This window comes from Triplophysa rosa, linkage group LG11 (genome assembly GCF_024868665.1).
Source record: "Triplophysa rosa linkage group LG11, Trosa_1v2, whole genome shotgun sequence".
In the NCBI taxonomy this organism is placed as follows: Eukaryota; Metazoa; Chordata; class Actinopteri; order Cypriniformes; family Nemacheilidae; genus Triplophysa; species Triplophysa rosa.
In genome coordinates this window covers 23,961,940-23,981,411 of record NC_079900.1, presented here as the reverse complement: position 1 = coordinate 23,981,411, position 19,472 = coordinate 23,961,940, and the positions used below count along the sequence as shown (strand labels likewise).

Below are 19,472 nucleotides of genomic sequence, written 5' to 3'. Positions count from 1 at the left end.
AAAAAGGCCGGTTTCACAGACGAGGTTTAAGGCTAATCCCAGACTAAAATGAATGTTTGACCTGTCATAACTGAAAATATCTTGCCCAGAAATATCTTAAAATATGTCAGTGCCGTTGTTTTGTCTCGAGATGCACACCAGTAATGTATTCTTCTAAGGCATTGTTGTAAAAGCAACATAATATCTTAATTCAACTAAGGCGTAGTCCTGGCTTAAGCCAAACCGCGTCTGTGAAACCGGGCCTTAAAGTGATAGTTCACCCAAAAATAAAAATGTTGTCATCATTTGCTCACCCTCGTGTCATTTCAAACATGCTTGACTTTCTTTCTTCCACTGAATACAAAAGAAGATATTTTGAAGAACGTTGTTAACCGGCACCCATTCACTTGCATTGGTTTTGTGTCCATACAATAGATGTGAATGGTTGCCGGCGCTGTTCGGTTACCAACTTTCTTCAAGATATCTACTTTTGTGTTCTGTGAAAGAAAGAAAGTCATACGGGTTTGTAATGACAAGTAAATAATGACTTGGTGAACTATCGCTTTAAGCTTTAGGGTTGTTGAATCAGTCTAATATATCATGTAAAGAGTGTTATAAAGGTTTCATTCATAATAATTCACAAACATCATGATATCATCAACACAATATAATCCAACGTAAGTCAAACATACTCGTGCTAAAGTGTAAAAGTGTTCACAAAGTGTTCATGTGGGAATTATTCATATCTCCATGACATGATTTACGGCTTTGAGGCACACGTTGCACCACGGCTCTCCGTGCAAAGTTTCTAACCTGGAAAAGAAACACGATCCACGCAATCAGACGTACATCAGCAATACATCTGTTATACTGCACAACCCGTGTTTATTCCAAATTGAGGTTTTAAAGTAAGACGGAACGGACGCAAACACGTGGACATCTTACAAAATGTCGAGTGGTATGAAAAGGTGTGAATGGACGCTTGGTTCACCCGAGCTGGCTCTGGGAGGGGGGCCTTATGTGATGTCTATAGGGTCCCACACATGGTTCTGAACTTCGTTTGTGCCACTAAAAATAGCCCAACTTGACTACTGGACACATTTTTTCGAGCTAACCTAGTCCTACACGCAGTATCCGTTACTGAGCATCAAATTCCTGTAAATGGTCTAGAGTATATAAGCAGGGTCCCACATGAGTGTTGGTCACACCTCGACTAACTCCTTCGGTTTTCACTCGCCTTTGAAAAGCACAAGGTGAGTCTGGATCAAGTCATGCTAATTCTTTATGACGGTCTTCTCAGAGAAACATCCTCACAGCACTCTTTGGAATATGTTATATTGGCGATGGAGAGGCATGGATGCTTTGGGTCGGCACTAAAGACCGGAGACTTTGGAAAATACTTGTTGATGGGCGGGATCACTGAGGATAACTAGCTGTTTGAGTAAAACATAAGGGCTGATTTGATTTGTTTTACTGTAAGAATGCATCAGCGGTGCTTCTGGCTTTTCCAGGGCAGGCATCTCTCACCTGTCTGATGCGACTCAATCAGGGTAGATGTATCCGATGTGAGCTACGGTTTAGAGGGCTTTAGACAGCACAGTCCATGATGTGTGATGCAAATTGTAGGCACTATAAAGAGGAAATGCAGATTTTGACGTGTGCTTCTCTATGTGTATGTCATTGCATGGATCGAGATCATTGAAGTTTGAAGGGTCATCTTGGTTTTTTCAGCTTCATCAGAACCAATTAAGATGGCTGTTGCTGCTTTGCTCGCTGCCGCTGATGTGGACGCAGCTCTTGCTGCCTGCCAGGGTAAGAGACCAAGTGATTATTAAATGCAACAAACTTTCATTAAAACTTTATTGGCAAACAAAGATTTTTTTTAAATACTCAGATCAGTAGTCAGTCTACTCTATTTATATATTTATATTTAAGATTTTAAATTATTTTGAATTTAACACAAGACCAAGCGGTAATACAGACAATAGTAAAATATTTGAGATTTTTTTTTTTTAAGTGAGATGCTTAGAAATTATATTTAAAATGGCTTTTAGGAAATAATTCAATTTTATAGATGTGTAATTATATATTCAGTCTAAGATAAAATTCACGAAACTTTTTGTGAAAAAAAACACAATTATGATAGTATCACAATATTTTAAACTAAATAAAAAAAGAAACTGAAATTTCATCTGATTTTTCCCAAAACATAAAGAAAATGTATAAACAACTTGTTATAGAATTGACAGGTTTAATTGAGCTTTCTGCATGTAAACGAATACAAATTGAATAGGTATGGCATTGGAAAATAAAATGAACTTTAACAAAAAACTAAGAAATGTATACGAAAGCTAAGCCTTAAGAGCGAACCCTAAGAAAAGCACACAAATAAAACAACAAAACATTAAATATAATAGTTTTAGTGTTGCAGGTCACATGTTGGCAGCTCAACAATATAGGATCGAGTAGATGTCAATTTTGTAAAAAAAATCTACAATACGCCTCTACAATACATATTAATTTGTTGTATCACAATATTATGCCACAGAATATCTTTACACCAATAATTTTTACAAATAAAACCTGAAGAATGTACATTGCAAAGTTGTAAATGTATGTAAATCTTGCATTCTATTTGATAAATGTTCTCTTTGTTTTCTTTTGTAATGTGTCATCGGTAAATAACATCTATTGTGGCACTCTCCCCACACAGCCGCTGACTCCTTCAGCTACAAGGCCTTCTTCGCCAAGGTCGGCCTTTCCGCCAAGTCCTCCGATGAGGTCAAGAAGGCTTTCGCCATCATTGACCAGGACAACAGTGGCTTCATTGAGGAGGAGGAGCTGAAGTAAGACCCAAGTCAATCATGTGCTTTTCAGAAATCATGTTGGTTATACTAGGCTAATCTAAGTCACATGGCTCTGCTCTTCCTACAGGCTGTTCCTGCAGAACTTCAAGGCTAATGCCAGGGTTCTGACAGACAAAGAGACCCAGGCCTTCCTCGCCGCTGGTGACAGTGATGGTGATGGCAAAATTGGAGCTGACGGTACGAGAAATCAGATCTTACTTGCATGAGGTCCAGCAAGTGACCGAGATCTTGTCTTGGCTAAACTATGGACAAATCTGCCAGTATTAAAGTAACAGTTCACCCAAAAAATCTGCATTTATTCAGCCTCATGTCATTCAAAACCTGTATGTGACTCTTTCTTCAGTGGAACACAAAAGAAGATATTTTGTAAAATGTCGCAGTGGTTTTGTGTTCATGCAATGGAAGTCAATGGGGGCCAATCTTGTTTGCTTTGGATACTGACAATTTTTAAAATTTCTTGGGGTCTGCCAAAGAAAGAAAGTCACACAAGTTTAAAATGACATGAGAGTTTCAACCCAGCATGGGCTCAAAAAAGTAAAACCCAATCTTGGGGTTGTAATTTAACCTACGTTGGGTTGTTTCAATCCAAAATGCTAAGTTATTTTAACCCATTGTTGGGTCAGTAATATAAGTAAATATATTTGGTTGCGTTTGTCCCTTTTTGACCTAACGCTATAGTTGAAAATGAGTTACCAAGCATTTTTTAGAGTGTGATAAAACAGCGAAATGCAAAAATGTCAGAACGTTGATTTTAAAGAGAACCCGGCCTCCACAAAAGTGATAACCTAACAAAAGCTCAATCTTTCAGTTTACTGTAAACCTTGCTTGTGTGTTTTTTTACCTTTATCCAAATATGATGACATTGAAATTTTAGTTTTACAGTTGACTCTGCTGTACCTTATAGATCATTCACTAATCTTAATCTCATCTTTGTCTCACAGAGTTTGCTGCTCTTGTAAAGGCTTAAACATTCATCTGACCAAGACCCTTCCGTATGCAAGGAACCAGAACTCACGACAGCTCTCACCTTTCTCAGCTCGACTTTTTTATACATATGTCTTATTTATGAATGACGTTTAGGCGGTTTACTCGATTTCGAGTAGGCTGTCTAGATAGGCTGTTGCTTGTGTTAGTTGGATGTTTTTCAAGCCCACTGGCTTGTGCAAATGAACAATCTTGAATGCACGAGTGAAAACAAGGAATAAATCTAGTTTTGGTGTAATATGTCGTTGCAGCAAACTTCTTACTCTTTCTGGCTTGCGCTGTTGGCGTTAACGGAGGGTTCTCCGATAGTCAGGGATGTCCTGCAGGAAGTGGCCGCTCTTGGCACATGGCGGGGTGAGGGAAGGCCCGGAAGGGATTTGCAGGGGATAGTTTTTGCATGCCCAATTAGAGTCCACGGCAGCTTCCTAAATGCTCAGAATAGCTCCCCGAGCACAGGAACAAAGTTTAGCCCTGGCCAAGTTTAGCCCTCCAAAACCTGTTAAACGTTTGCCACCGGGTGTGATTTTATTAAGGTAACTGGCAAGCGCTGCTAACTATAATTATAAAACCGCTGAAATGTACTTATCAGAGAGTAGAACTGATAGTCTGCTGCATCTCTCCTGTTCCTTAAACAAAAAGTAAAATACAGAGAACTGTGCTTCCACCTGCTGTTTGAAACCAGCATCTCTCAGGTCAACGGCATACTCAGTTCAACTTGAATGTTTTATTCAAACATACACATAAATAGCTATAAATACTGAAGCAAAACATAGTGATATAATGAAAACAATTGTATCATGCAGCCCTAAAAACCAAGAGAACATTCAATCCAAAAGTGAAGAATTAAAAGCTGGGGCTAATTCTGATAACATTTTAATAGTGAAATCTAGATTGATATACTTTAGCTTTCCAAATGAATTTACTCAAAATATCATGTGCAATCTCTGCAACAAAACAGTTGCGCTAAATATTTCAAAACATGTGGAAAAGATTTAAAAGCAGTCTTTTAAGATATCGACAACAAAAGTCCACACCCAGAACTAAACAACACTTTTCTTTAGAGCAGACTGGAAAAGAAGTTTCTTCATGAAGTCCTTCCAACCGAGTGACCATGTCCAAGCAGCGGGTATTATTAGCATTCAAGTATATGATGGACTTTTTTCAAGCGCACCTTTTAAGCATCATCACTTTTGAAGATAAATATAGTACAGGGTGTCTGCTGGGCGCATGTCAATGGCCCCTTGTCCGGCGGGTGTCCGTTACATTATGATTCATATTTAGAGTCACTGGAGGTATATAAGGAAGAGATCGGGGGCCGGAGACCACTGCAGTTCACAGCTCGAGTCTTCTGAAACTACCTTCAGCACCAAAAGACGACAGAGGTGAGTTTACACTGGGACACAGTCTATCCACGGACACAAAGGACCACCGACACATCCTGAGTTTCACACTGGAGCAATGAGAACTAGCAGAATTGGAACCTGGTGTTAAACACTTCTTTACAGCATCTTTAAATTTCTCATCATCAAAATGCGAATCTGCTCTGGACTTTCTTAGCCCGGTGATTATTTTTAAGAGGACCTCATGGTCACATGCTGGACCCTTTGGGATTTAACATCCTCATAAATCACATCCACATGTGACATTGCTGTCCTATTTACGGGGTTTTACGGGTCATCCTATTGCATGACAGAAAAGTGCTCAGATGATGGCAAAATCAAATGCATGCTTATGTATATGTAAATGAAGGACACATCAGACCAGTTGGATTAAGGTATTGGAGAAAAGTAATGATGTAGTAAATTAGGAAGTTTTTTGATGTGTGGTGTCATGTGTCGTTTTCTGTTTTAATGAGACGTTTTACCGTTTAGCAAAAGATGGCATTCGCCGCAGTCCTGAACGCCGCTGACATCACTGCAGCACTGGAGGCATGCAAGGGTGAGTCATTTAACACCTGCACTTAGATGTTTAACAGTCTGTCTTCCTTTTAAGCGGGGTGTCTATTTACCTCTTTTCTATATTTCACGCACAGCCGCTGACTCCTTCAACCACAAGGCATTCTTCGCCAAGGTCGGCCTGACCAGCAAGTCCTCTGACGACGTCAAGAAGGCTTTCGCAATCATTGATCAAGACAAGAGTGGCTTCATTGAGGAGGATGAACTCAAGTAACAATTCACATTATTCATAAATAATAATAGCTTTTATTCATAGGGAAATAGACACGTTATATAAGTCCAAACAAATAAAAAAATAATGATATCATGCAATGCAAATCCAGCAGTTGAGCATCGCGATGCTCAGCATCCTTCAGGGGTTTGTTTTGCTAACAATTAGCTAGATGTAAGTTACATGATCTCGTTTATTACACGGCTATTTGCCACATGACGAGTAAGTTATTGGAAACGAAATATGTGTAACAAATTCAGACCTGGCACGAGAAAAGAAACAGCAGAGTGATACATTAAATATACTACCAGAAAAATTACTTAATAGCGTTATCTGTTTTAGCGGTTGTCTTCGGAAAACAGACATCAGCATGTCGTCACTGACCAATGAGAATCAAGTATTGAAGATCGCGGTGGAATAAATTATTATATTATATATTATTATATTATATTATATTATATTATTAATTTAAAAAGCTGCACTGTACCAATTTCCAGCTGGGAACCATAGTTTTTATAGTTTTGATTTTAGTTTTATTTAGTTTATAATATTTTAAAGTAGCTTTTATTTTTAGATGTTTTATTTATTCGATTTTTATGTTAATTTTAGTTAAAGTTTTACCAATTTTGGTGTATGCGTTTGTCATTTTATAATTTATTTATTTATTTTTTATGTTGCGATATAAGATTAATTAATTTTTGTTTTATTTTAGTTTTTGTTTATTATTATAATTTTAGTGCTTTAAACTTATTTCAGTTTATTTTTGAGGCAACATTTCAATTTTTCATTAAGTTTAAGTTTTATTCAATAATTTTTAGGTCGATATTTGATTTGATTTCAATGAACAGAAATACGTTTTCAAAATTTTAATTTAGTAAACCAAAATAACCTTGTTGGGAACTGTAACTTGTAGCGGAAGGATTACACATTTGACCAAGCGAGCAAAACTGGTTTATACATGGCATGATTCAAAATGTTATTCATGCAGTCTGGATAAAATCTGAATAAACTGTGTGTTTGACAGACTGTTCCTGCAGAACTTCAACGCTGGTGCCAGGGCACTGACTGACGCTGAGACCAAGATCTTCCTCAAGGCTGGAGATTCTGACGGTGACGGCAAGATTGGAGTTGATGGTCAGTGATTTCAACTGTTGTCTTGAAGCTTTCCACATACTAGAATCCCCTTTATGGCATGTTGTTAACTGTAAGCAACAGAAAGTTAACCCAAGATTTCTAGGTTCAGAAGTTAAATGTCGTCTTGTTTTTCCCTCCTGACAGAGTTTGCTGTCTTGGTTAAGGCATAAATGGCTTCTGACCAACAACACCTCTTGCTCTGAAGGAACAACTTTGCCCAAGACCTCCCATTTTCAACTTATTATAAATAATTTTTATACTCATGATGCTTATGAGAAGTTTCCTCCCATGCAGCACACTGTCAAAAACGATGACTGTGAATGTAGCGGTTGTGTCTCCTGTCTTAAATATGAATTTTGCTTACTGTAAAATCTGATGCACTTTTACGGGAACGAACGATCAGAAAAGAATAAATATTCTTTTGCAATATCCACTTCTTTTCCTTGCTTTTTCAAGATCAGAAACGTCCACATGAAACATTGTGGGTTCTCACTTAAAATTCAGCAGATACATACTACTACTATCAACAGATACATCACCATCATCACAAATAATGACAACCTTTGTTGACAGTTGTTGTTGGTTTATTGTTCAATGTGTTTGTTTACGTAATTAAGAATGGATTAATAAACTTTAACAATTAAATTCATTAAATAATGTCTTTGTTCTAACACACTCATACATACATGTATAGATATGTATAGATAGATTCTACATATGAAGAGTTTGGTTCCAAAATGAGATAACTCCATTTTTTTATTCGAAAAACATGTTTTTAGTGTGTTTTATTGTGTTAGTTAGCTGTATTTTTTGAGTTACTATGGCTTACAGTAAATCAAAACAAACCAGCTGCAGTTTGATTTATTTTAAATGGAACGCACAATAAAAAAACATGATTTTAGATTATTATAACTCTTCATATACATAGACAGACAGACAGACAGACAGACAGACAGACAGACAAGATAGATAGATAGAGAGCAGACAAGATAGATAGATAGAGAGAGAGAGAGAGAGAGAGAGAGAGAGAGAGAGAGAGAGAGAGAGAGAGAGAGAGAGAGAGAGTTTTTGTTATATTATTAAAGTCTTGCCTGCATTTGGGTTATTTCCTGCCGTCAGCTGTGACAGAGAGAAAGAGAGAGAGAGATTCTAAGAACTATACAGTATACTAGATAGAGACTGTCACTTGTCCACTAGATGGCGATATTTTACAATGGTAGTGCGCTCCAAGCATTCTTATTACAATCCTTTTTAGACATGCAGATTGCTTTGAAATAAATGTACACACTAAACATGAACAATGAAACAACTGATTACCTCTTAACAGTTTAACAGTTACATTATATTACATTTTTACATTACATTACATACCGTCTCTTATATCACCATACTTAAGAAATTTAGCACGACTACCCTAAAGGTGCCCATCTGAACAGAAACAGAACGACACCTTAGAGGTCAGTGTAGTGTAACTGTGTGCTTGCAAACAATATAAGCAAACGTGAATGAATAAATGATTGCTCAGTAACCGTATAGGATATGCGGTATCATCATAGCCCATGACATCAGTGCTGCTGGGTAAGTAGCACCTCTGTATCCGGTGTCCTTAAACCCCGGGTTCTTGGGTTTCTGCGCGCATCACATTGGGTTATCCCACACATGGAGTGTCCCAGAACATGTCACAGCGGGTGTTCGATCCTAATCAATTTACATGACCCACATGTGCCAAGCTAAGATCTTTCGTGATGTTCTCGAACATGTAAATGTGTAAAATGCTGACACTCACTAACAGGCATGCTGACTTTGCTGTATAAAACTTGACGATTATTGCAGTTTTGGAAGATATTATACATAAAAACTTAATATACTTGTACCGGCAATAACCGTGATATTTATATGCCTGATTATTGTGATAACAGTATGTGAGAATCTCATACATAATCCAGCGCCAGTATTTAACACTGTAGACTACAGTTTTGCATCGCATGATTAAAAACATTAGAAAACAAAAAAGTCTAAAGAAAATATTCCCTGTTCACTGAACAAATGAAAGTTTGATTAAGAGCATTATTTTTTCTCTCCAAATAATCCAATTCTTATTGCATATTGTTTTGGCCACAATAAACAGTGAAATGTATTAATTTTATTTACACCATGGTCTGTTTAAATACTCGATTCTGATTGGCTGGAAGGTGTGCGTTAAAACCGTTTAACGCACAGGTAGCTCTAGTCAGTTTGATTACATTTCAAATTAACTGAAGAAAATAACATTCATTTTCACCTGCTTGATCTAAAATTACACTGTAAACATCAATAAAAGCTTTAACTTGGCAAATAACCATGGTATAAACGGGATAATCCACAGCTAGCCATGTGTTAAATAAAGGATAATCCACGGCTAGCTGTGGATTATCCCGCTTATACCATGGTTATTTCCCAAGTTAAAGCTTTTATTGATGTTTACAGTGTCATTTTAGATCAAACCGGTGAAAATGTTGGTTATTTTGTCAGTTGATTTTAAATGTAATCAAACTGACTGGAGCTACCCGTGCATTAAAGGCTTTTAATGCACACCTTCCAGCCAATCAGAATCCAGTATTCAAACAGACCATGGTATAAAGGATTTTAATGCACTTCGCGGAGGCAACCTCTTGGTCTCCACGTCGTGCATTAAAACCCTTTAACGCACGGCTAGCTGTGGATTATCCCTTACTAATTTTATTTTATTATTTTATTAATATTTTTCATTTAAATGTATTGTTGTTACACCCAGACATATTTATGTATGCACAACTCAAAAGCAAAGGTTTTCTTTTTAAATTGGGTTCAGTTGCACCTTAAAGTCTTTTAACTCAAGAAAAGAAGTTTGCAGACATGGTGCATCAGCTAAATAGATGCAAATTTTGAAGATTGTAAAAACATTCAGTCGCCCCAGTTTATTTGTGCCTTTAAAAAGATTAAAACACAAAAATGTCAATATAAATCACGTTCAGTCATTTAGAATTGCAGCTATATCTGTTATACACACATGAAGGATGTGTTGCCTGTTACTCCACAGTGGCTCACTTGAGAAAAAAAGACGTTGGTGACAAAGTTAAGCGGTATGGGTTTTTATCCTGCACTTGAAACCATAAAGAAAAGACATATTGCACCCTCCTCCATAATACTAGCAGATGCGTTTTAAACATTGATCACCGGGTGCTTAAGCGCTGCTATTGGGCACTGACCAAAAGGTGACCTTGCATCCCTGAATCAGCACCCTTCGAAGAAAAAATGATACCCCGGTGTTCGGCCGCCTATGGAGGGTGCAATGAGAAAGGATAAGCTATCCTGACATTCTCAACGTCTGCGTCTGTGTGTGCCGGGTGTCCATGACCATGCCTATGAATTAGTTTTGCATCTGGTGAGCAGTGGATTATGGTGCCCATCTGTTCAAAGACCCAAGAGAGACAATATAAAAAAAGAGATTACGGGCCAGATTAAAGGGTTCGTAAAGTCTCTGTAAATCTGAAAAAACAATAAAGCGAAGTGAACATAAAGGTGGGACTCCACATATGCATTCACCTGCCAATGCAAACTCTTTTAGTAATTACGTAATATTACAACGAGGCATTTAGAGTGACCTCATGTAAAGCAGGTGGAAAAAGGGAGTGTAGAGGCTTTTCTGAAAAGAGGGATGGGATGTGAATGAGCGTGTGGGTTGCTTTGTGATGTCTGTATTAGGATATGTAGGATGGGAGGGCCGTGATGCGGCAGGACAAGAGGTAGACAGCAAAGCATTTCTTACAGTAATTTGCCTTTTACAAGGGCGTCACAGATGTCTGAGGGCTGGCCCATACACACACACACACAAGTCAAACGGATATAAATAGTACAGGTTAATTAGTTAGGTAAGTAATTTGAGCTCGGGCCTGGCAGAATTTGATCCACAGACGGGTAACTCAAGAATTGCCCATTGTCACTGCATACAAATCTATATAAATCGCACCTGGACGGACTCGCACTCACCACTCAGCCTTACTTCTGTTGATTCACCTGCCAGGAGAACATCACCGAGGTAAGTGCACGCACTCTCGGAGCAGATAAATACTTTTTTAGAATAGTGCCTTGAAATGGCGTGCTTTAAATGACAAATGTGTTGACATTGCATGCATTTTCTTTCAAAACGAAATGCATGCGGATGTTTTTTTATGAAATAACAGCATGCGCTAGAACATTTCTCTTTCAACTGAAAGTTACATTCACAGCATGCATCTTACGAATGACACATTTGTGTCGCCCTGTAACTTTAGTTTGGTGGTGACCATAGCAAAGTGTACAATTGAACTTGGTTTATTTGAATCTAGCCCGATCTGATTTGTGCATGCAAATGAATGGTGCATTAGTGGATTATCAGAGGCGATATTACACAGCTGCTGGCTAAAATGAGTTAATTATTTAAAACCGTGTCTCCTCAGCACCATGTCTCTCACATCTATCCTTTCCGCTGATGCCATCGACAGCGCACTCAAGGACTGCCAAGGTAAGTGACACTGCCTCTCCTGTATCAGCGGCTTTCTGCCCCATCAGCAGCTGAATGTCTAAATGCATTCCAGAACTAATTCCCCGGTTAAGGTGTTGGGAATGGTGTGGCTCAGTCATCTGTGAGGCGTTTGCAACGCACGGCGACATTGAATATTTCATTGTCTTTTTGCCCCGACAGCGCCAGACTCCTTCAGTCCCAAAAAGTTCTTCCAGCTGTGTGGCATGACAAAGAAAAGCCCTCAGGAGGTGAAGAGCATCTTTAACATCCTGGACAACGATGCCAGTGGATTTATTGAGGAGGAGGAACTCAAGTAAGAGTTTTCTCATAGCAGGAAGTCGACAGAATCGATAGCAGAACAATGCACTTCCTTTTCTGTCGCACGAGTTGTTATATCAGACTGTCCATGCACATGAATTATTAAGCATTTGGAAATGGTGTGCAAATGCGAAAGGCAGTTGTTGTTTTTTTCGCAGGTTTTTCTTGCAGAGGTTCTCAGCTGGTGCTCGCGTGCTGACCGATAAAGAGACTAAGGCTTTCCTGGCAGTGGCTGATGATGATAGTGATGGCAAGATTGGGGTCGATGGTAATGATCGCTGAACCTCTTTTGTTGTGGTTTATAGTGTTGTATTGTATAGTATCGTTGTACATTGAAGGAAAAACATCCAACAGGTGTCCAGTAAACTTCAGTTCAAAAGCATGCAAGCATGTGTGCGGAGCTGTGGTCTTAGTGAGGATCACTGGAAGTAGCTCAAATATAAAATAAGTGGTTTGTCTCATTGCATTATAAAAGTCGGTCAGTTATGTTTTTCGTAGTTTGATGCAATATTATTTCTATGGCCTCAACAATGGTTATAAGAAAGAATGGACTTGTAGTTTGCAATGTAAATCTACCACACTAATTGATAAGAGAATAGTTTGCCATTGTGCATTTTTCATTCATACATGCATCTTTCCTCTGTTCTCTTGCAGAATTCCAGGCAATGGTTCTGCCTTGAGCGACCAGGCCATTCGCATTTCTCCCCTCTCTTGTACTCAGACATCAGTTCAGCGGGCCCGCTTCTTACAACACAGGTTTATTTGTTCTCGGGGATCCCCTGCTCAGTAGAATCACCACTCATATACACACACTCCAAAGTTTTCATGTCATTTTTGAATCTATGTTTAGAGGGGCGCAAAATGAGATTGACCAAATGTACAACTTACAGATATTTATTGAAGTGAATAAAAATGGCTGAAATATTGAAACCATTGTCTGTGGTTCATGATTGCTGTAATGCAATGAAATATGGAAACCATGAGATTTACTGTCTGCAAATAATCAGGCACATCTTGAAAACTGGGTTACATGTACATTTATGCATTTGGCAGAAAAGCGACGTACATTACATTGCATTATACATTTGTTTCTGACTATGTGCAATCCCCTGGGATCCAACCCATGACCTTGGCGTTGCTAGTGCCTTGCTCTAACCACTGAGCCACAGGAAAGCTAAAAGACTGGTGGTCATAGAACCTGCTAAAATGAATGTAAATCAATATTGACATGAAAAAATATTCTTTATCAATGTTCATACAATATAAACTATTCAAATAATTGTTCAGGTCCATTAACCACTATTGAAGTTTACATTAGCTTAATGTGCTTGGTGATGTAATGTACTTGGTGATGTCATATGGGTTAGGTACACAATGCAGAAGGACATTGTGTGTCTGAGCAAATATTAATATGAGAAATCTGATCACTGTCAATCATCATAGCTTTCAGATTTCCGACCCCTGCATTAAAACCAGTTTATTCTGAACCTGCATAATATCAAGTTATAGATATACCATTGATTCAGAGCGATTGTCTCTGTGAAAAAAAGAGCTGCTGCATGTTGCTTTGGATGAAAACATCTGCTGCACGACTGGTTACTCTCGAGTAAACTGTTGTCCTCTAGCCCGTGTTTAGCTTGTTGTTATATGAAAGCTTGCTGTCGCTATTCTTCTGGCTCCACACATACTGTAATTCCACCCGCAGTATAAATGCATTTTCTACACAAATGCATGTTTGCCAAACAACCACCTCGTTGTTGACTTTAATACCTGAGAATTACAAAACAGTGCCTAGAATTAGACCAGACAAGTTGGCCACTAGACACCCCACCCTGATATTACACGAGGACGACATGCAAACTCAAACACCAGAAGTCCAGAGAAAATGATGGTTAATAAAAAGCAAAAGGTTTTTGGTTTTGGATGAATCAGAGAAGTGCATGTAAATGTGTTAAGAATGTCGGTGTAAGGACACTTATGAGTTATGATGACAGGATGCTGAAGTGATATGATTTGCATTGTAAATGTAAATAACATGCACCTCGTACCACCATATGTGGGATCTCTCAGAGGATTTCTTCAGAATTTACATCAACGTTCAGCTGGTCTGGTGTGGTTTAACCGACACTGCAGTACCTCTCATGCATTTTATAATTGAATAATCGACAAACTCTTTTAAGGTTAAAACTTACTACACGCTGTAATGTAAAAATAATGTAAAAATGTTACAGTAAAAGTACATTACATAGTAAGATCTACCATACACAAAAAAGTTGATAGTTTAATATAGTATTTACTATAGTACTATTCTCTACAGTTGTCATGTTTTCGAACTTTACCACAGTAAATAACACAGTACCACAGTTTACCCATTTACTATAGTAAATAGGCCTACTTTAAAGTACTACACTGTAAAAATGTATTTGTTGTTTCAACTTCAAAATTAAGTTACCCGGCTGCCTTAAAATTTGTAGTTAATTAAAGTAAAAATATTAGTTATTACATGAATTTGGAGCAAAATTGTTATGTTAACTAATATTTAATTTAATTAAGTTTAACTAACTAAAAAATTTAAGGCAGCCTGGTAACTTAATTGTTTAAGTTAAAACAACTTTTCTTTTACAGTGGTATAGTATAGTAATTGTACGATACTTTAATACTGTATCTTTACTGTAATATACCACAATATACTACAATTTACAATTTCAATTACATATTTTTCATGGGCATGTTTTTGTAATTAATTGTTATCATAAATGATTGTGCATTTCAAAGGTAAAATTTATTAAAAAGGTATAAATCACACTATAACTTACAGTAGTCATACAGCATATATTTAAGAAATCAATAACTAATCATTTTAAAAATGATTGTTTTAGGCGAAAAGGCCCCTTGCTGTAAAAGGACATTCTCAGAAGTCTCTGATATCCATGATACATTTGAGTACATTTTGATCATTTAGTTTTTAGCTATCCCCAAATTATAAGGCTTTTTTTACTTTATTGTAGTATCATGATTACAGTTCATAAACGGATCGAAGCTGGACAGTAAAGACAGAGACATAAAATGAAACGTGAATAACAATCTAAAGGCAGTGCAAAACTGAATGGGCTTTTGGTATATGTTGAGTTGGGAAAGCCAATGACATCACTGAACGGGGACACAATAGATCCATGACCCCTAAGGGGTCAGAAACAGTCAGTTGTGAACAGGAAAGAAATTGGAGATGTCAGATCTAAGCTGACTCTTTGGACGGGAGAATGAGATCATGTGACAAGGGCAGGTGAGCAGGACAGCTGTGACGGTGCAATATTCTCAACTCTACAGACCGTCTGAATGAAATATACAGCATACATGACTCCAAGAACAAACAAGTTTGGTTTTAGACTCATGTGCACCCTGATTTGGTGATATTGAATGAATGATTATTATTAATAATTTACATAAATGACATTAATAATTCAACAGTGGAATTAAGAAAACAATTGAGGGATTTCTGAAAAGCCGCTTACACATAGATAGAATGGTTACTCACTGACAATATGGTTTATTTAGTTAAAAGTATAGTTCACCCCTCCCAAAAATCCCATCATTTATTTATCCTCATGTCATTCAGACCTGACTTTTTCTTCTGTGGAACACAAAAGAAGATATTTTGAGAATATTACCCACAATGGAAGTCAATGGGATCCAGTGTTGTTTGGTTCGCAACGTTCTTCAAAATATCTTCTTTTGTGTTCTGCAGAAGAATGAAAGTCATGCGGGTTTGAAACGATGTGGAATGAGGGTGAGTAACGGGTGAATATGCCTTTCTGATCAAATAACGTGCAACGTAATAAATATAGCACCTGTGTCACCTCAGGTCAGTTGGACTACACGCGTTGAATGTGTAATCCCATGTAGTTGACTTACTGTAAACACTATCAAATGCATTTTTATCAATAGATGCTGCCCAAACACTTGACATCTTAGTCAAGCATGGACACAAGAAGAAACCTCGAGAAAGAGGTGAGATCGGATCCCCTCGATCCGAGTCGACGTACGCAGGGCGGAGTTATGGACATGGAACTCTACCAGGTCTCCCAAACATGATTTAACGAGCATCTCTAATCAAAGCATCAAAAGAATGACCTGAATAAATAATGTCTGCCGAATTTCTTTTGTCCTCCCGCGACAATTACCAGGTCTGGTGGTGGTGACGGAGCTCGCGATAGACCGTGGATACACGCACCGGGTCCAGCGTCTTGTGCCAGCTGTCTCTCTGCCGGTCAATAATTGATGCACCTCGCTTCATTGTCACCAAAAACTCATAGCGAGGAAGAAGTGTCAGGGTCGTCTTACTTATTAAAGGTCTCTGAATCTTTAATGGGCACCTCATCCTCCATGATAACACACCGCTACAGGCCGGTTCACAACTTCAGGGTGTGGGTTTCAGCGGGATGGTGTATGAAGTGAGATAATAATGATTACAGGTTTGGAGAAAGGGGATTACCTGCTGCACAAGGAGTTGTTGTTTATGAGGTCAACTGAGTTCTGAAAAATCATGAAAGTTTTAATGGTTGTGCATGTAAGATGAGGTTGGCTGAATGGCCGAGGTTCATGTATAATGCAGGGTGGGCCTCTGTCCAGCGAGTCAGCTGCTATTGTTTAATCTGTGCGTAGGGTTTCATACTGGCACTCGTACTTTATGAGAAATCTCAGCCAAGGTTGAGAATGACATCAGCTCTGATATAGTTTACGTTTTTGTGCCAGCTAGAGAACAGCGTGATCCTCGTGACGAAGAACGCCAGACATCATCTACTGCAGAGCTAGTAAGCAAATACCCTAGAATTTGCATTTGGACACTGAAGCTGCATTAAAAAATGAATGAATCTTACTGTATTACAAGAACAAACATACTTTTGAGATCATACATCACTCTTTTCAAATACATTTCACAAAAAGAGGTTTGTTGTTTTTTTAGTAAGAAGAGTAAATGTATTGTTTCGTGTATACTGAGTGTACTCAACATGTTAACGATTATTTTGTTTGTATAAACACTGTTACGTTCGAAAGTTCCCAGCATGCACTGCAGCATGTAATAATTAGTATTAATAAATAGAGTGTTTGCTGGCATTACATATGCTGCTGTTGTGTCATTACTTTTGGCTGTTTGTGGTATTTAGTAGAGATGTAGCAATATCAAAATCTCACTGGACGGTAATCAGTGTTGGGTAAGTTACTCTGAAAAAGTAATTAATTACTAAATACTAATTACATATTCAATAGTGTAATTAGATTACTGTGCAAATTACTCTCTCCAAAAAGTATTTATTACTTATTACTAATTACTTTTTATAACCTATATCAACCTTGATTAGTTAAGTGATTCAAGGATAGACATGAAACGGCTCTTTTAATTCATTCAAATAAATAATATAAAACTACATAAAGTGGTATTATTAACTGACCAAAGTATTACAAATGTGAGAATTATACATTGAAGCATGGATTTTAAAGTTAGACTTTGAATTTTGATGTCAGTTCCACTATTGCACACACATATATTACACAAAATATTTAGTTTAATTACATCAGAAGTAACTAATTAAATTACAGAAAAAATAAGAGTAATCCCTTACTTTACTTTTTCAAGGGAAATGTAATTAAATTACAGTAACTAATTACTTAGTAACTAGTTACACCCAACACTGACGGTAATACCTCGGTATAAAACCACTGTACGGTATTTGTACTGACAAATGATGACTTGGAAACGTGCCATAAGCATCCTCTTTTCTTTATCCTCCAATCATAACTGTTGCTTAGAGGAATGAGTTATAGTATGAGATGGGTCAAATGACCTAAAAATCTCTTTTATAAAATAAAATAATTGCACCAGATGGACCTTGACAAAGGAAACATCTATTCTTTCTTCGAACATTCTCCATGTTAGGCCCAGAAGACCTATCGATTCATACAGTCATGTGACCACCATAATATTCAGACAATTTTGCATTGCGATAACACGATATCGATAATATTGTTACATCCCTACTGTATTTAGAGTTGTATTTTAACTCAAGATGTTTGGTGATTTGTGCGTTCAGTCAGTGTTGAGATCTAACTGCATGATACAGTGTCTCCTATAGTGAAAATGCATTCAACTGTTTGTACAGCTACCTGACCAATGTTTTGGTCTGAAAAGTTGATTCAAAGCTTAAGTTTTGAAGTTGTATGTGCTACTTAAAAGACATGTGACATTACTTACCACAGTACAGTACTTACCCATTCACTACAGTAAATACTTAAGGGATAGTCCGCCAAAAAATGCCAATTCTGTCATCATTTACTCCCCTTATAAGGTCTTTTCAAACCTGTATATATTGATTTTGTTCTGTTGAACACAAAGGAAGATATTTGCAAGAATGTTGGGAAAATAAACCCTATGGGAGACAAAGGGGGGTGAGAGCTGTTTTTCCTTTGTGTTTAGCAGAACAAAGACCCGAATATAGGTTTGGCACAATCTGAGGGTGAGTAAATGATGTCAGAATTTGCATTTTTGGGTGAACTATCCCTTTAACTAAATAATTTTTGGGTGACATTTGGATTACTCTGCTACCTGTATGAAACTCTTTATACATCCAATAAAAAAAACGGATTTTACAAAGAGATACAAACATACTAGAAACACTAGAAAAAGCCCAAACCCAAACCATAACTTATGAATAACAATGGTCTATAAGCACCAATACCCAGCCTGTATAAACTTCACATGAACTGTAAACTTAACCCTCAAATCTGACTGAATGATTTGAATGAGTGTTAAACTTGTCCAGTGTCCAGAATGATGTTGACCCAAGAACATCACTCACTTGACAAAAGTGAGTATCACTGCGGAACCAACCGAAAAATATCTTTGCAACAAGTATCATTTGTCTGCAGATTCCACTTGGTTGAATATTTTGTATTTCACATTAAAATGTTTGATTTCCCCATGTTGTGATTATTTTTGCTGTGAAGAATCACTCTCAAAGCTGTGAGTTCCATTGCCAAAGGAAGACTTTAATATCAAAGATAAAAAGCCGAGTTGCCTGCAGAGCAACTGAACAACTCTGGTTGGGGGAAGACCTTTATAGTGGTTCTCCCACACACACACATACGTCAACCTAAGTTATTTGGGGTTACCATTATCACTTGAAACAGATATCTGACCTCAGCAGTCCTAGCTGGTGAGGTGGCAATGATAACAAGGACTCTGGTACTTACGACTAGAGATGAACTAACAAAGACCAGACCTTACTATGCAGAGATAAACTTATAATAGTAAAATAATGGGTACATGATTCCTTTATATTTTGGTTAACAAAATCTTCAACACTCGCAATACTGTATGAAAGTGTATATTTTGTCAGACTTGGTATTGTTTGTGCTTTGGTTTTGAAGTCCTTAGCAGGGCTGGATTATCCAATGGGCATTATGGGCACAGGCCCAGGGTCCCATGCGCGCTTGGGGCCCAGGCA

At 37.7% G+C, this 19,472-nt stretch overlaps 3 protein-coding genes across 3 annotated transcripts; all 3 read left to right on the top strand.

The window, feature by feature from the left end:
- The first annotated feature begins 1,120 nt into the window (after positions 1-1,120).
- On the top strand, positions 1,121-4,068 carry LOC130562087 (parvalbumin beta-like). The gene is made up of 5 exons (XM_057346902.1): positions 1,121-1,232; positions 1,711-1,791; positions 2,693-2,825; positions 2,914-3,023; positions 3,788-4,068. The coding sequence occupies exons 2-5, from the start codon at positions 1,731-1,733 to the stop codon at positions 3,811-3,813; spliced, it is 330 nt and encodes a 109-aa protein (XP_057202885.1). The 5' UTR covers positions 1,121-1,232; positions 1,711-1,730; the 3' UTR covers positions 3,814-4,068.
- Positions 4,069-5,099: 1,031 nt separating this feature from the next.
- On the top strand, positions 5,100-7,559 carry pvalb4 (parvalbumin 4). The gene is made up of 5 exons (XM_057347124.1): positions 5,100-5,212; positions 5,702-5,768; positions 5,863-5,995; positions 7,021-7,130; positions 7,275-7,559. Exons 2-5 carry the CDS (start codon positions 5,708-5,710, stop codon positions 7,298-7,300), a joined length of 330 nt encoding a protein of 109 aa, XP_057203107.1. The 5' UTR covers positions 5,100-5,212; positions 5,702-5,707; the 3' UTR covers positions 7,301-7,559.
- A 3,401-nt stretch (positions 7,560-10,960) lies between these two features.
- On the top strand, positions 10,961-12,900 carry pvalb8 (parvalbumin 8). Its single transcript, XM_057345999.1, has 5 exons — positions 10,961-11,187; positions 11,588-11,652; positions 11,833-11,965; positions 12,129-12,238; positions 12,625-12,900. The coding sequence occupies exons 2-5, from the start codon at positions 11,592-11,594 to the stop codon at positions 12,648-12,650; spliced, it is 330 nt and encodes a 109-aa protein (XP_057201982.1). The 5' UTR covers positions 10,961-11,187; positions 11,588-11,591; the 3' UTR covers positions 12,651-12,900.
- Positions 12,901-19,472: the final 6,572 nt, after the last annotated feature.

Coding starts and splice junctions, on each gene's coding strand:
- LOC130562087 (XM_057346902.1), top strand. CDS start 1,731: ATGGCTGTTGCTGCTTTGCTCGCTGCCGCTGATGTGGACGCAGCTCTT. Junction 1,792..2,692: donor AGCTCTTGCTGCCTGCCAGG/GTAAGAGACCAA, acceptor CTCCCCACACAG/CCGCTGACTCCTTCAGCTAC. Junction 2,826..2,913: donor ATTGAGGAGGAGGAGCTGAA/GTAAGACCCAAG, acceptor CTCTTCCTACAG/GCTGTTCCTGCAGAACTTCA.
- pvalb4 (XM_057347124.1), top strand. CDS start 5,708: ATGGCATTCGCCGCAGTCCTGAACGCCGCTGACATCACTGCAGCACTG. Junction 5,769..5,862: donor AGCACTGGAGGCATGCAAGG/GTGAGTCATTTA, acceptor TTTCACGCACAG/CCGCTGACTCCTTCAACCAC. Junction 7,131..7,274: donor CGGCAAGATTGGAGTTGATG/GTCAGTGATTTC, acceptor CCCTCCTGACAG/AGTTTGCTGTCTTGGTTAAG.
- pvalb8 (XM_057345999.1), top strand. CDS start 11,592: ATGTCTCTCACATCTATCCTTTCCGCTGATGCCATCGACAGCGCACTC. Junction 11,966..12,128: donor ATTGAGGAGGAGGAACTCAA/GTAAGAGTTTTC, acceptor TTTTTTTCGCAG/GTTTTTCTTGCAGAGGTTCT. Junction 12,239..12,624: donor TGGCAAGATTGGGGTCGATG/GTAATGATCGCT, acceptor GTTCTCTTGCAG/AATTCCAGGCAATGGTTCTG.